This window comes from Salmo salar, chromosome ssa10 (genome assembly GCF_905237065.1).
Source record: "Salmo salar chromosome ssa10, Ssal_v3.1, whole genome shotgun sequence".
In the NCBI taxonomy this organism is placed as follows: domain Eukaryota; kingdom Metazoa; phylum Chordata; class Actinopteri; order Salmoniformes; family Salmonidae; genus Salmo; species Salmo salar.
Window position 1 is genome coordinate 91,296,300 of NC_059451.1, and position 16,371 is coordinate 91,312,670.

The following is a 16,371-nucleotide window of genomic DNA, read 5'->3' on the forward strand; positions in this document are numbered from 1 at the left end:
TGCTAATAATAAATAATTTATTAATGGGATAGAAATGAAAATTATTCAATAAATTATATTATTTTGTAAGTGCTTCACAACAAAGGCAAGAACAAGGAAAACATTTGTACTTGAAAAACTGGACAGCTCCCACTTAGAGCAAATCTAAATGTACAGAATAAACACAAACAGGCTATGTAACTTATTGGAGTACAAAACTGTCCAACGCCTGTAAAATAACTGTAGGGAAAAAACATTCTGGGCAGGTCATTCACATCTTAACCGGATATGAAAATAATAAAGGAATTAACAGGAAGTACAGTATTATTGATGAACATGTTGTCATCTAATCATCATGAGAGTGCTTTTGATTATCTCTGCTCTTTTCTGCTACGTTGTCATCCACAGACACACAACACAAAAACATGACTAGGTTTGGACAAGGAACATCATTATTGTGCGTGACTCAGGGAAGAATACACAAGATGCACACGTCCAACTCAAACTTTTCTGCAATCTCCCATGGACATCGATGGATGACTTATATGAACATTTGAGTTAGACACAAACATCTCAAGTTAGGATTCAGCCCTTGAATTCTAGGATTTCAAGAGTTTTGGCAAAGCTAAGAAACTGCATTAACGAATAAGCCCATGTGCAGACCTCAAATCTAAATGGAAAAGTATGTAGTGTAGAATGAAGGGTGAAGTGTGTATCTATTTCGTAGTGTTTTTCACGTGTATATCCCTGTTAGAGGATGGAGTGCAACTCTGAACTAGTCCTCCTGCTTCTTGAGGAAGAACTGCAGTGCCGAGTCCCACTGGTCTCTAGGAAAGCGGTTGGAAAGCTCACAGTAATCCAGCAGCTGAGACACTTTGTCTGCATGGTGACAAAGCAAAGGAATAAAAGACAATTATAACGAGTCTGAAGGAGAAGCTTCAGGATTCTTCACTAATGTTAAAGAATTTGATCAATTGATTAAAATAGCCCCAATGAAATAATGTATGTATATGAAATATTTCAATTGCAAAATTATTACTTTATGGTCAACTTTCTTAATAAATATACGTGGACTATAACTGAAGATTCATTCTCAGGCACAAATACGCTAACATTTTTTATCTACCTGCTTGTTGCGTTCTGTTGTCTGGATGGTTCTCGCTTGAGGCACAGTCCTGGAGGAAATAAAATAGGAACGTGTCAGTGATCCACAGCATTAAGACAGGAGTACAGGTGGAGGCCAGACACCATTGTCTACCAGCTGTGAATAAATGGAAGTGTGTGTGGTTAATCTTATCCACCAAATGATAACTCATCAGGCTTGAAGCTAACCAAGCTCAGATACTAACAGATAACTTGAACTTAAAAAAACAAGCTTTTCAATACATTTTGCAATGCTGTCATTGATCTTGCTTTGTAGTATACTCCTCTGGTAAACACACACATTATTGAAGCATGTAAAGATGTACTCAAATTAAAATCGGAACCTTAATATCCTTAATACTATTAGCATTGCAAAAGCACTAGTTTTAGCTTAATCTCAGGTTAATTGTGAAATAAATAATGACACAAGGCAGAGAGATATATATCTCCCTCTATAGTGCGAGCTAATCTTAGTGTAAATAATAGTATTATCTGGGCGGTGAGAGGGGAGGAGACAGCTTGTTTACTGGAGGCTAAACCCCTGGCAGGTAAATCCACTGAGGAAGCCATCCATCTGTGATGGTGATAAACATTCATCGGAAGGCGACAGACATTAAAACAGAAAGACTGACTAAAGAACTGGGGGTCTATTATTTATTTGAAAAGCGTCGCCAAAACATGTATGTGTACGCGTCTGTGTTACCTGTATGAAGGTGGCCAGTAGCACACAGCTCATCTCCTGTTGTAGGATGACCTTGTTCTGGGGGTTGTTGTAGCAGGCCGAGATGAGGGAGGGGAAGAGCACTTTGATGAGGCGCGGGTGGCTGAAGTACTGGAAGGGCAGCTGACACAGTTTCTGCAGCACACTGGGCTGGCGGCCAGACTGCACTATCACCTGGAACACACACACACACACACACACACACACACACACACACACACACACACACACACACACACACACACACACACACACACACACACACACACACACACACACACACACACACACACACACACACACACACACACACACACACACGAGTAGGGCCAGTCAACCAGTCAGTCAGCGGCAGTGACAACCATAAACTACCACTCCGCACCCCTCCCACCAGTAAATCTGCTACTAAACACACAAACACCCAATAGGAGGAGAACTGGAGGGCACAGCCTCCCACCACACAATTACAGGCTAAAAAAACACACAATGATGGGATGTTTTGCTCTTCCTTTGAACCGCAAGTACAGTGCCTTCAGAAAGTATTCATACACCTTGACTTTTTCCACATTTTATTGTTACAGCCGGAATTCAATTTATTTATTTTCTTCTCAACCATCTACACACAATAATGACAAAAGGAAAACATGTTTGTAGAAATGTTTGCACATTTATTGAAAATTAAATACATACATCTCATTTACATAAGTATTCTCACCCGAGTCAAAACTTTGTAGAAACTGGATTGTGCAACATTTGCCCATTATTCTTTTCAAAATTTAACCTCTGTCAAATTGGTTGTTTATCATTGCTAGACAACCATTTTCAAGTCTTGCCATATATTTTCAAGTAGATTTAAGTGAAAACTGTAACTCGGCCACTCAGCAACATACACTGTCTTCTTGGTAAGCAACTCCGTGTTTAGATTTGGCCGTGTGTTTTAGGTTATTGTCCTGCTGAAAGGTGAATTCATCTCCCATTGTCTGGTAGAAAGCAGCCTGAACCAGGTTTTCCTCTAGGATTTTGCCTGTGAAAAGCTCCGTTCCGTTTCTTTTTTATCCTGAAAACCTCCCCAGTCCTTAACGATTACAATCATACCCATAACATGATGCAGCCACCACTATGCTTGAAAATATGGAGAGTGGTACTCAGTAATGTGTTGTATTGGATTTTCCCCAAACATAACACTTTGTATTCAGGACAAAAAGTGAATTGCTTCGCCACATTTTTGTAGCATTACTTTAGTGCCTTGTTGCAAACAGGATACATGTTTTGCAATATTTATATCTGTACACGCTTCCTTTTCACTGTCAATTAGGTTAGTATTTATGAGTAACTACAATGTTGTTGATCAATCCTCAGTTTTTTCCTATCACAGCCATTAAACTCAAACTGTTTTAAAGCCACCATTGGCCTCATGGTGAAATCCCTGAGCGATTTCCTTCCTTTCCGGCAACTGAGTTAGGAAGGACGCCTGTATATTTTTTGTGACTGGGTGTATTGATACACCATCCAAAGTGTAATTAACTTCACCATGCTCAAAGGGATATTCAATGTCTACTTTTCATTTTTACCCATCTACCAGTAGGTGCACTTCTTAGCGAGGTATTGGAAAACCACCCTGGTCTTTGTGGTTGAATCTGTGTTTGAAATTCACTGCTCGACTGAGGGACCTTACAGATAATTGTACTGTACTGTATGTGTGGGGTACAGAGATGAGGTGGTCATTCAAAAATCATGTTAAACACTATTGCACACAGAGTGACTCCATGCAACTTATTATGTGACTTGTTAAGCACATTTTTACCCCTGAACTTATTTAGGCTTGCCATAACAAAAGGGGTTGAATACTTATTCACTCAAGACATTTCAGCTTTTCATTTTTTTTAATTAATTTGTAAAAATGTAGAGAAACATAATTCCACTGACATTAGAGCGTATTGTGTGTAGACCAGTGACAAGAAATCTGTTTAATCCATTTTAAAATCAGGCTGTAACAACAAAATGTGGAAAAAGTGAATACATTCTGAAGGCAATGTAATTGCTGAGCTGTTGTTAAATGGAGGCAATGAGAAATATTAAATGTGAAAAATCTTCTGAATGAGAACAATCTTGACTTCATTATCAAAAGATACAGGCTTTTATGTTTTACCAGGTTATAGTTGTCTCCAACTGTGCGAGTGTCATTGGGATATTGAACAGCAGACTATATTCCTGTGTGTGTGCTCTGTGCAGTTGAGGTTGAAAGGGCATGCACAGTGCAGGGGTAGGGGGAAGGGTGAGCAGACCTCCACTGTAGCCTTGCCACCACCACTTTAAGAAATGAGCAATACCATTAATGGAGTTCTCACCCGGGTGACATCCTGCTCCCCTTTATCAGAGCCCGTCAATCACACTATTACATCCGGCCCACCAATATTAAAACCAAATCCCTCCCAGCCTAGTTTGATTAGAGAGGGGGACTGGTCCAAAGGAATTGGTCCTGGCCTAATGCTCAGGGCATCTCCCCAGAGCCTGGGAAGGCAAACCGGGGGGTCACCAGAGTAAATCCTGGCTGGAAAAACACCCCACTGCTTTACAGGTACAGAGACCCGGGCTGGGGCTCAGCTGAAATAGGAACCAGAAGGGCAGGGTGAGGTCTCTTGGCCAAAGTGACATAAATTAAGAGGATTTACAAGATTTTGAGAATACACTAACAATACTCTTCCAATGCATTCTCTCTTTGATAATGCACTTTAAGGTTTAAGGGTAGGATAAACAAACCCATAATTCACTGCTTTTATCATTTCAAGCTGAAGCTCCTCAAAGCTGTGTTCTACAGCAGCGTTCAAACGGGCCACAGGAGATGCCTCTTCCTATTAACGTCTGTTTAAAGATTCTTTACTGACCAGCTGAAACAAACCACTGAATAACCTTTTTAGGGGAGTTAAGGCTCCGCTGGAACTCAACTGAAGCAAATTCTCAATGAGAGAGATTAATTCACAAACATGCAGGTTCACTAGGAGGATACTGAAACACCCTGTATTTTCACATTGTCATGTAATGTTCTCACCAAAGGAATGTCTCTAGCTCCACCATAGCTTGTCCACTGACCAGAGGAAGAAAACAGAGGAAGAAAACAGAGGAAGATCTGGTTGTTTTCAAAATGGAGCTGCTTATTTTCACTATAGGAGCTAAAGTTGCAGGACTTATGCACTAAGTTAACAAGATTCTAGATCACCAAATCAATCTTTACCATTCCAACACTGCCCGAGGAGGAACTGGCAGAGATAAAGGTCATACATTTGATTATGCGATCCCAGGTAAAGGAATCTTTCATCAGAACATTGAAAAACACACAAACACTGCAGACTAACAATTTGTTGTTGCAGGGCCAGCTGCTGGACGTCATAATCCAGAGCCTTTATAGGTCTCAGAGATTCAGAAGCCAGTATCTGTGTTGGGGCCGATGCTGTATGGCGACTCAACCCACAAATCATACAGCAACCTCATAATCCTCTACTACACAGTGTTCCAACTTCCGCTACCTAAACACATTGTCCACCCTCAAGTGCACGCTGCAGGTAGACATAAAACAAAGCCAACTGGCAGCCACAGACCAGAGGTCACTTAGTCCTAGAGAAACCAAATCTACAGCCAACTTTCCAGGCCTCTCCAGGCGAAGAGCAATAGCAGTGCTCCAAACAGGGATAAGGCCTCCGCCCAGTCTCTCCCTGTCCACTGGAAGTATCTATTCAAACCCTGACATCATAAAAGGACCAGCAAGCGTCTGAAGCCATGAATCAGGCCTCAGTTTAACACAGACCTGTAAAGCTCAAGTGCCTGGTAGCTCTGGTGTGTCTTAACTACAGAGACCTGCCTTTTCAAACAGGCCTGCTCTTTTACGACACTCCATTACATAATCACCTTGCTGTACACCGACAACAAAGAGTGTGTAAAGTTAATGTTCCAAAACGCAAACAAAACCTCGGGAAAGGCCAAGTTGAAGCGGTAACCAAGCTGAACAGTTCAATGCTGTACAGATGTCAGTGTAGAATTGAGAACACACATCACACTGGCAAAAAGAGGCCATGCAATAATCGAAGTTAATTTGCTAGATTTTACAGCTTTTAAGAGCCAAAGCGATCATGTACTGTAATTCCAGAATAAACTACATCCAGCATATCTTTTATTTGCGACACCCTCCACACACAGGGAGACCATCGTGGATGAGTGGACAGTGGAGGAGTCTATTCTGCATGCTGTCTGGACAGGCCAAGACACCTAAACTAGAGGAACCAGGATATGTCAGCCTTGGAGCAGGGCCACAAATCTGAAGCTCTGGCGCACAACACAAACCAGACCTTCTCCCAAGCCTTCCTCTACACACTGAAGTTACCCTAGTGAAGGAACTACCCTACTGATAAGACAGGTGGGCAGATGACATCAGAGGATACTGAGAGAGTCTTTTCAGGAAGGGAAGTTAATGCTAAAAGGGCCTTTTAACAACTACCTACCTACCACCCACCCACAGCTGATGGAAGACGTGCACTGAATGCTACGTAAATCATCTACTGACAATCAGATGACGACATGGACATCCCATAGACAAGGAGAAGATCCCACCCTGGCTTTTAAGAGACAGGCCAAGAGTATCCATCTCCTCTAAACCACAAAAAACATGTTATTTGCCAAATAACCTGTAATTATTCTAGATTCATCTGCCAACTGACATTGTCAACTTACTCTCGATCAGGGTTCCCCAACTGGAGGCCTGTGGGCAGAATTTGGCCCGTAGGTGATTTTACCCCCTCCCCCCACCTTATTGTTTTGGGACATAAAAGACTGTAGAAACACCAGCAAATCAACTCCAAGTGATTCTAATTTTGGAAATCTTTTACAAAGTATTCTGATGCATAACAGAGAGGTATATGTGATTGTATACATATGTAAGCAAGGTTTGAAATTATTGTTTTAGTCAAATATCTTTGTTTGGGCTTCTTGCAGTCAATTTGCAGTCTACAAATGATTTGTAATTATGTTCCGGCCCTCTGATCACCCACTCAAGAACAACAGAAAATCGTCCCGCAGCCGAATCTAGTTGATGATCCCTGCTCTAGATCTTACAGTAGAGTGGTTGTGAAAGTGCCAGGGCCACAATCAAATGAACCATTATGCAAACAGAACCTCTAAAAAGATCTGGAAGTCCATGGGGAAATGTCCCCCTGAACTACACTGAAGTTAGTTAGACCTGGACTCACCCAAGATGCATGTAAATCATCTACAAAGCTAACAATCAGGCCCTCTCCTGCCAGTCACCAGTCTGTGCGTTTACTCTGGTGTATTGTAAGAGACAGTGTGCATTGGGCTGGCTCCCATGGCCTGCATGAGCCACACTTCACCCTGGAGGCATGGAGAATTTGGTTTCTTGGCAGTAATGGACTACTGAAGGGACAGTTTCAACATGAGTTTATCATGGATTACAGGCCCAGAGCTGAGAGTGGGGCTGGGGCCTGCAGGGCAGAGGAAACGCCCTTGTACAGAATGGGAAGGACAGGGACTTGCCTGGCTGCAGATAACATTGATGTGTGGGATGTCAGTCTGGGAAGGGGCCTATTGCAGTTCACAAGCCACCAGTTTTCTATTTTACACTAGCCTTTATAATGAACTGAAATACTGCATCTGAGTAGTAGATGCATTGCAAGTGTCAGGATGAATTTGTGTAAATTTAAGTCGATTTAGTGACATTTTACTAACCTACTCAGAAATGTCCATAGTCTGGAAGCGGTCATGAAATGGGACACATTTGCATACCTTTGCATGAGTCTGCTTGTGTGTACGTGTGTGGCCATTTTCCATGAATGAGAGAAAGTTTTTCTTAAGACCTCAAAGCCAGGTGTCTGGGTTAAGATGTCAACAGCTTACAGCCATCATTTACTGTTCCCACATTTCAAAGAAGCTCGAGATCACCACCATGAATGATTCACAAATGAATCACTGGTTGGGAACAAAAAGATGAGCTTACATATCCGCACAAGAGCCAAGCAACATGGCAGTTAAAAACATTTCATTTAGTCCTCTTTTTATAGTGTCTGTCTATGGGTTCTCCCAAAAGACAATGAAAACATATGGCTACATGGCTCTGTGAGCTAAAACGCACTTGAAGACACACAAGGCTACATATGTCACTCTCCCAATGGCTTTATGTGTGACAGGCTGAGTTATTCATACCCTCAGAGCAGGGAGAATCTCTCTCTTTACAAAGTCCTTCTTCAAAGTTCTGCGTTTTATGAGCAGCATTATTTCTAGTGCACACATATAAACAAAGGCTGGTGTGCCTGTCCGCCGACAGTGAATCAGCAGTCTGCGTGACCGCACGGGTCGCGGGTCGGCCTGTTTTTGTGCTCTGCCAATGCTTACATTAGCCTGAGAAAAGCTAAAACTACTTCAAATATTTCCCTCTACTCCATCCATCCTGCGCTGCTCTGTTCCGGGCCCACAACACATGGACACATTCCAGGAACAGTGCCACTGGCCAGGATCAGCTTTGTGGAGGTCGCCAAGGATCACTTTTTATGTTTCCTCACATTTTCTCAACAGGGTTCTCACACTGACTTTGGAGCAAATATAGAAAAAGGCATCATATGATCTTCCTACAGTTTTTAGCAGCTTGTGCCCTGAATGGAAGTCACAGGTTAAAAAACTGCATTAGGACATTTCAAATTAGCAAAGTGCGCTGGTCATAAATGAATATGCAAAAGGATGCTACTCCCAGGCAGACTGTTAGGTTAACTTTGCTGTGCAAGTACAAAGCCCAATCATCTGTCACCCCCCCTAATTCAATTGTCAGTCCTCATTCAATTATCCAATATAATATGCAAATACATCCAACAATGGCATAAAAATGCTAATTACGTACATCAGAATAATTAAATTGGATAGGAGCAGTGGAAGAGAGTTGAACTGCCATAAAGTGGAGGCAGATTCTTTAATTAGGACTAAAAGATCTTGGAAATTAGAATCTGTAATCTGCCTATAAATTGCTGCGTGGTTGACTGCGCCTGTGAAGACAAAGACCTTGTAGCAGAGGTTTGAGTCTCAAAGCTCGACTGCTGGCACTGAGGGTCAGGCTTCACATAACTAATGCCCGGCCAGTGGCCTAGGGTGGTCTAGTGGTCAAGGCCGCTGCCTCCGGTCACATTTAGAGCTGCATCATGGGTTTGACTCCAGCCCACTGCTATTTCAGCACACTATCTTTAATTTAAAAAAAATAATAAAGCACGGCCAACTGTAGCACTGTAGGCTGCTCATGGGCCCAGTAGACAGACTATGCATGACAACCAATTACACAGCAGCCAAGTCTGCTCCATCACATCCTGCTCACAGCCACATAGGCTCAGTAGCATGTTGTCACAATACCATCATTTTGATCACAATACTCGATACCGAAACAATACCAAGGCAAAAAAAGATGGCATATTAGCCAAAGTCACAAAATGGCACTTGATCCAGACATATCTTTATTTTTGATATATTTGTTTGTATTTATTTTTGAATGTATGCATTAATTATACAATTAATTTGACTTTTCTTTACCAATCTAACTACAAAATAATTGATTTGAATGGTAAATCTCTAGTCTATTGATAAACTGGGGAAAATCAAGATGTAGCCTAGGCGTATTCACAAGACAGGTGAATGCATATTCAATAGGAGTGGAGTGTGTACGTGCATTGAGTTATTGAGCTTGTTTTGGCTGATTTCATTGGGCCACAGAAGAAAACCAATTTGAGACTTATTTTATTGTACTGATCAACAACCTGCTCCTGTTTAGTAGTGTATCCCTGCCTGTCACGCGGGAGACCGGTGTTCAATTCCCCGACGGGGAGTAAGGACTGCTTTATAAGGTATATCTAGGGTGTACAATGTAGCTAAGTCCACAAAGCGGAAACTACGCTTCAAGCTTTCTGATATGTTTTCCAGCCTGTGGAGTCAGCTTTAGGGCTCCTGAGCGGCGCAGCGGTCTAAGGCACTTCATCGCAGTGCTAGAGGCGTCACTACAGGCACCCTGGTTCGATCCCAGGCTGTATCACAACTATTGATTGCTATTGATTGGGAGCCCCATAGGGTGGCGCACAATTGGCCCAGCATCGTCTGGGTTTGGCCGGTGTAGGCCGGCAGTGTAAATACGAATTTGTTCTTAACTGACTTGCCTAGTTAAATAAAGGTTACATTTAAATGTAAAAAACATTTGAAGAAGCAATACATTTATTTTTAAGTGTGCGCTGTCTCTAAGACCCATGACATCATTCACACACAATCAATTTGAGGCTTGAGCAAAGATGCTATTGACTGGGAGAGATGTGAGGCGGGGGAGAGGAAGTTAATGAGTAAGGTTTTTGGGGACAATCAACTTTGAAATCAGAAATATTTTGCGTTATGGTTTGCATATCATCACAGGGAAGCGAATTGATGTTAATGCTAGATTCTCATTCTCAGTGGGGCGGCAGGTAGCCTAGTGGTTAGAGCGTTGGACTAGTAACGGAAAGGTTGCTAGATCGAATCCCCGAGCTGACAAGGTCACATTAAGAGCTGCATCATGGGTCTGTCGTTCTGCCCCTGAACAATGCAGTTAACCCACTGTTCCTAGGCCGTCATTGTAAATAATAATTTGTTCTTAACTGACTTGCCTTGTTAAATGAAGGATAAATAAATTGCAAAATGTGTAGAATAGCATGAGTTTAGCTATAAAACTGCAAATTTTTCTCTCTGCCCCATGGCAATATGTGTAGAATTGCAGGGAATCAGCTTTAAAACAGTAACATTTTCTCTCAGCCTAATGGCAAAATGTGCAAAATAGCATGAGATTAGCTCTAAAACAAATGCGTCTCTATGCCCCATGGCAAAATGTGTAACATTTTAGGAAGTCAGCTGTACTAATATTTGTTTTGGGGGGGGGGGGGGGCAGGTTAGAGCTAGCAACACGTAAGTGGAACAGGCACGGTGCTCTCGTGCTATAAGGGGATTTGGGCTGCGCTGATAGACTTTAGTAGATGACGTGAGACACATTTGACAGATGTACCGAAAAAAAAAATTACAAAATATATAGTGCCGAAAAGTTTTTCATGCTCTCGTATCGAAAAATGACTGAAGTTTTGGTCTATCCTGCAACACTAGTAACCTTAACGCCAGGCCAGGACCCACAAAGCCAAGCACATTACGCTAGAGAACACTGGCTGCTCCACTGGGACAGAACAATGGAGCCCGTTACTCTGAGGGACAATAGACAGCCCAACAGCACAGAGGTGGCAGCGCAGGAATCTTTAAAGAGGTGGCTCTTGTTGCTTTTTTATGAATCACAACAATCGACACGTTATCAGAAGCATATAAAGGAAACAGACCCACACTTAACTTTACTACATACAGTGAGCTCCAAAAGTATTGGGATAGTGACACTTTCGTTTTGGCTCTGTACTCCAGCACTTTGGATTTGAAATGTCAGTGACCGAAGTGCAGACAGTCAGCTTTAATTTGAGGGTATTTTCATCCAGATTGGGTGAACCGTTTAGAAATGACAGCAATTTTTGTACATAGTCCCCCCATTTTAGGGGACTAAAAGTAATGCAGTGTCATTTTGGAGTAAGTGACTGTAAATAATAGAATATGTTTCTGAACACTTCTACATTATTATGGATGTTACCATGATAACAGATAATCCTGAATGAATTGTAAAAAAGTATGAGTGAGAAAGTTAGAGGCATAATTATCATATCCCCCAAAAATGCTAACTTCCCCTGTTATTGTAATGGTGAGAGGTTAGCATGTCTTGGGGGTATGATATAAAATGCTAACTTCCCCTGTTATTGTAATGGTGAGAGGTTAGCATGTCTTGGGGGTATGATATAAAATGCTAACCTCCCCGTTATTGTAATGGTGAGAGGTTAGCATGTCTTGGGGGTATGATATAAAATGCTAACCTCCCCTGTTATTGTAATGGTGAGAGGTTAGCATGTCTTGGGGGTATGATATAAAATGCTAACCTCCCCTGTTATTGTAATGGTGAGAGGTTAGCATGTCTTGGGGGTATGATATAAAATGCTAACCTCCCTGTTATTGTAATGGTGAGAGGTTAGCATGTCTTGGGGGTATGATATAAAATGCTAACCTCCCCTGTTATTGTAATGGTGAGAGGTTAGCATGTCTTGGGGGTATGATATAAAATGCTAACCTCCCCTGTTATTGTAATGGTGAGAGGTTAGCATGTCTTGGGGGGTATGATATAAAATGCTAACCTCCCTGTTATTGTAATGGTGAGAGGTTAGCATGTCTTGGGGGTATGATATAAAATGCTAACCTCCCCTGTTATTGTAATGGTGAGAGGTTAGCATGTCTTGGGGGTATGATATAAAATGCTAACCTCCCTGTTATTGTAATGGTGAGAGGTTAGCATGTCTTGGGGGTATGATATAAAATGCTAACAACCCCTGTTATTGTAATGGTGAGAGGTTAGCATGTCTTGGGGGTATGATTTTTGTGCGTCTAACTTTCTCACTCATCATTATTCACAATTCATTCAGTATTATCTGTCATCATGGTAGCATCCATATTAATGTAGAAGTTTTTAGAAACATATTATTCTCTAATTTACAATAAAAGGGACTCCAAAATGACACAATACATTACTTACCATTGAATTCTATTGGGCACAAAATAATCTGAAACACAACCAAAACAAACGGCATGCAACAAGTTTGTAGAGTCACAAATTTGATGTAGTCTTTTGCGAGCAATGAATATGAGACCAAATACTTAACTTTTCACTACTTTAATACACATAAGTTAATTTTTCCCAATACCTTTGGTCCCCTAAAATGGGGGTATTATGTACAAAAAGAGCTGTAATTTGACAGTCTGAACTTTAACCTCATAGTATCATTTCAAATCTCAAGTGCTGGAGTACAGAGCTAAAACTACCAAAAAAGTGTCACTGTCCCAAAACTTTTGGAGCTCACTGTATTTTAGCATATTTGTGTATGTTAAAACCTTTACCTGGTTGTCAGGGTGGTTGACGGTGAAGTAGCCCACACAGATAAGGACTTCATGCAGCAGCTCTTCAGAGGAGTGCTGAGAGCAGTACCACAGCAGGGAGCTCACTATGTGGCGGAAGGCAAGGGACAGCCCCTCAGCACCTAGAACAGTCTGAGACAGCACAGAAACATCATCAGTAATTAAACACCACTGAGAAACCACAAACACAAAGCAGACACTAGCTAGCTAGAGATATTCACTAAAACTAACTGGATAAATGAACAACAATAATCCTAAAACGTTGAGAAATCAACACTATGATGTTAATATACGAGAAGCTGGATTTGCTGAAATAAAAGAGAGGAGGGGAATGTGTGTGCTTTAGTGGCTACAGACCGGTTGATTTTGTGTACAGAGACTCTGCTAGGGGGTCTCTCCCCAGCCCCAATACCAGGGGGTCCTACCAGAGGGACCCCAATCCCCCTGCAGATTAGATGCTATCAGTGGTCCACAGACAGTATTTATTAAACATGTCAGTATGACTGAGCACCACAGGGTCAGCACAGAAACAAACCACTGGAATCAGGTTGGGGTGTATGGATGAGGATTGGACTGGGGACTGTGGGAGAGGAGGGGGTAAACAGTCTCTTAAACAACAGGACTTACCTGAGAGACCCAATCCTGCTGTCAGGCCTGAGTCCCACTCTTGTCTACACTCTAAATATAACACCCTGCATACTGTAGACATAACCACCTCCCCCAATGTAATCAGTCTTAGGACCTGGGAAGAACAGTAAGACCAACTCACCCCTATATTGTGTCTGTCAGTGAATGAATGCAAAGGCTGAATATAATGTGTTTTGATGGGCACCAAAAGGGTGATGATTAAATGCTATGAATATTATACATTTAATTCAAAATAGACTAACATATGTGTAAAGGAACTCATCACTAACAGTGTCCATTCCAGTTTGAAATCCCTCTTATCACCCTATTTGGTAGCTGATTCTGGAGCCTAGCAAAAGGGCCAATGAGAAGAGGAAGCAGCTCAGCATCCACTGTAGTACTTATTAGTCAGCACTAGTGTGGGGTAATGTGAACCACAAGGTGAAAACAACTCACAGGCCACAAAGAATCCTTATTTAAAATGTTCATAAAAATGGTACCGAAACACTTTGACTTCCAGCTGTTTTGAATAGCCTGAGCATGGCGGAGCCGAGGGAGAGCGGCCTCTGTGTTAATTACCCAACTTTCCAACTTTCTTCCTCACACCTTTCTGTTTATGCGCTGCCAGAGCACAGTGAAGCTGTCATCCTCTCTTCATCACAGCTGATAATGTATGGCCCTGGCTACAGCACTAATCACTCAGGTCCATCTGCACTGCTGACCCACACGGCTCCTTCGAACCTCAGCAGGTGACCCCAGGTCACAGGACAGGCGTGTTTATGTCCGAGAGGTCAGCTTTATCCTAAGGAAAAATACTCCAGTCGTAATGGCAGCAGCTCTGAGAACTGGTCTCTGCTGCCCGATCAGTTACACATGGCCTTGTTGCTGCCAGGAACAGGAAGGAGGGATATTTACAATGCTGCTTGATGCTTGTGCACAGGGATATGGGGGTGCTAGTCAATCAAAGGGGCCATAAGGTGACAATTTGGAATGTCAGTCTGTGGAATGTGTCCAGCATAATACACCTATGTAACCAGCAAGGCCAGTATATATGAAAAACCTGCACCGCAGCATAACTTATGGGATTACAGTCACTGTAATCAACAACATCTACTGGACCTGAAGGATGAGGGATTCAAGTGTGAGAATGTGTGTGTCTCTGTGTGTCTATTGTACCTCAGAATGAAGAAGTGTGTGTGTGTGTATCATACCTGGAAGGCAGACAGGTCGAGCAGGGCAAAGCTGTTGAGGAAGCGGAGGCCCGTTAGGGCCACCTGGATGACCCCGGGGGCGTAGGGCTCCTGTGGGCTCTGGGCATCCGGCTCAGGCAGGGCGGAGCTGTGGAGCAGGATGCAGTACAGAGTGTGTACCACACCCACCAGGTCAGTGGACTGCAGCAGGGCTGTCAGTCCCGTGGGGTCTGCACGCTTGTTGTCAAATATACTGGGAGACCTGCAGAGGATACAGGGAATATAAATAAACATGTGACATGATCATTTCATTTCTGCTCAATGAACTTAGTGACAGAAATGTTATATAGGGAAATGAATTGGATCAGAGTACTCCACATTATAAGATCTCCAAACTCATTATTGCTTTCTAAGAAATAGATCTCCTTTCTACTAAAAAGCTTAGTTAAAAATATCCTGACTTTTCACTTCATTCTATATCAAGCAGAAGTTGAATTCACAACATAGCTCTTCAGCTTGCAGCCAACAACTGCAGCGAGCTAACCGAGCTGAGTTTGACAACCAGCTGAAAGTCAGTAAACCTGAGAAGGTGTTGGCTGCTCTCCTCACTGCAGTGACCAGAGACCCAGGATGTAAGAGTGAATGCAGTCTGGTCCCTGTGGCTTCTAGATTTACTCGCTAGACCAGGGCTGTCCCCTCAGATATAAATAATTGGGCCTGCCTTCTTTACCCTGCATGCCTATAGGGTCAAGTGGCTTAACTGGTTGCACAGAGAGAGAAGTTGGAGTCGAAGTCTGGTGGCTGTGTGTGAGAAGGTGTCTATGCTCAGCTGTGCAAGTGAAAATAATTGAATAATCAGGGTTAAAAATCAGGGTTAAAAAGCTTGGTCATTACCACTACAACCATAGCCAGAGATGATTTAATGGTACAACAGTGACACAGAAATGTGGCTCATCTTCACCAGTTCGGAATCGGAGTTCGCTCTTCCAAGCTGGGCAGAGTGAACACAGGAATTTGGAAGTAGCTCTGACAGGGGCTCCTCTGTCCTTGGCTGCAGAGAGCTTCCTGGCAACGTGCTGTGTATTCAGGCACATTTAATTAAGGCACACCTTACACGATTGAAAGCAGCGTGTTCGTGCGTCTTAGCCAGATTAAAGGGATTGGTAACATCATCCTCTCAGTACACATCACAGGTGAGAACAGAACCGGAGTATAATACTGATTGGCTGGAAGGAGAGGTTGCTCTGAGTGCCTCAGCTGCCCTCTTCATAAGACTGGAGGCCAGTCAATGCAAACGTCTATAAAGAGTACAAAATGTACTCTTTCAAACTAGATAAACAGCACTACATCAAAGTCAATGGCATCAGAGAAAACTCATCTCAAATCGCTCCCATTGTTTTACATTTAGGATGCATGCAAACAAACAGAGTTCCATGAGCTAGCGCTGACAGGCAATTTAAGAATACCCCTGCTGCACAGGCTGGGATTTGCAGGCAGAGAAGAGGCCGTTTGACCTCTGGGTGGAACCCACTGTGCATGCTATTACTTGATGTTGGCCAACAGCTCTGTGTGGAAATTCGTAGCTCGGCAAGTACATGGTCTCTAATGCCAATTAAATCCCTTGACACAGCAACTGGCATGACCAAAAATATTCCAGGACCAAGGTAT

General features: G+C 42.6%; 1 protein-coding gene across 5 annotated transcripts in view; it reads right to left on the minus strand.

Annotated features, from left to right (window-relative positions):
* LOC106561156 (S phase cyclin A-associated protein in the endoplasmic reticulum) overlaps positions 1-16,371 on the minus strand; it is a 140,549-nt gene continuing 124,178 nt past the window's right edge. For all 5 annotated transcript variants that reach the window (XM_045688220.1, XM_045688219.1, XM_045688216.1 and 2 more), the window contains 5 exons: positions 14,725-14,965; positions 12,869-13,018; positions 1,826-2,017; positions 1,106-1,154; positions 1-858 (listed from right to left, as the gene is read on the minus strand). In XM_045688220.1, the coding sequence (XP_045544176.1) occupies positions 755-858; positions 1,106-1,154; positions 1,826-2,017; positions 12,869-13,018; positions 14,725-14,965 (736 nt within the window). In that variant the 3' untranslated portion in view covers positions 1-754. The remainder of the gene's footprint in view (positions 859-1,105; positions 1,155-1,825; positions 2,018-12,868; positions 13,019-14,724; positions 14,966-16,371) is intronic.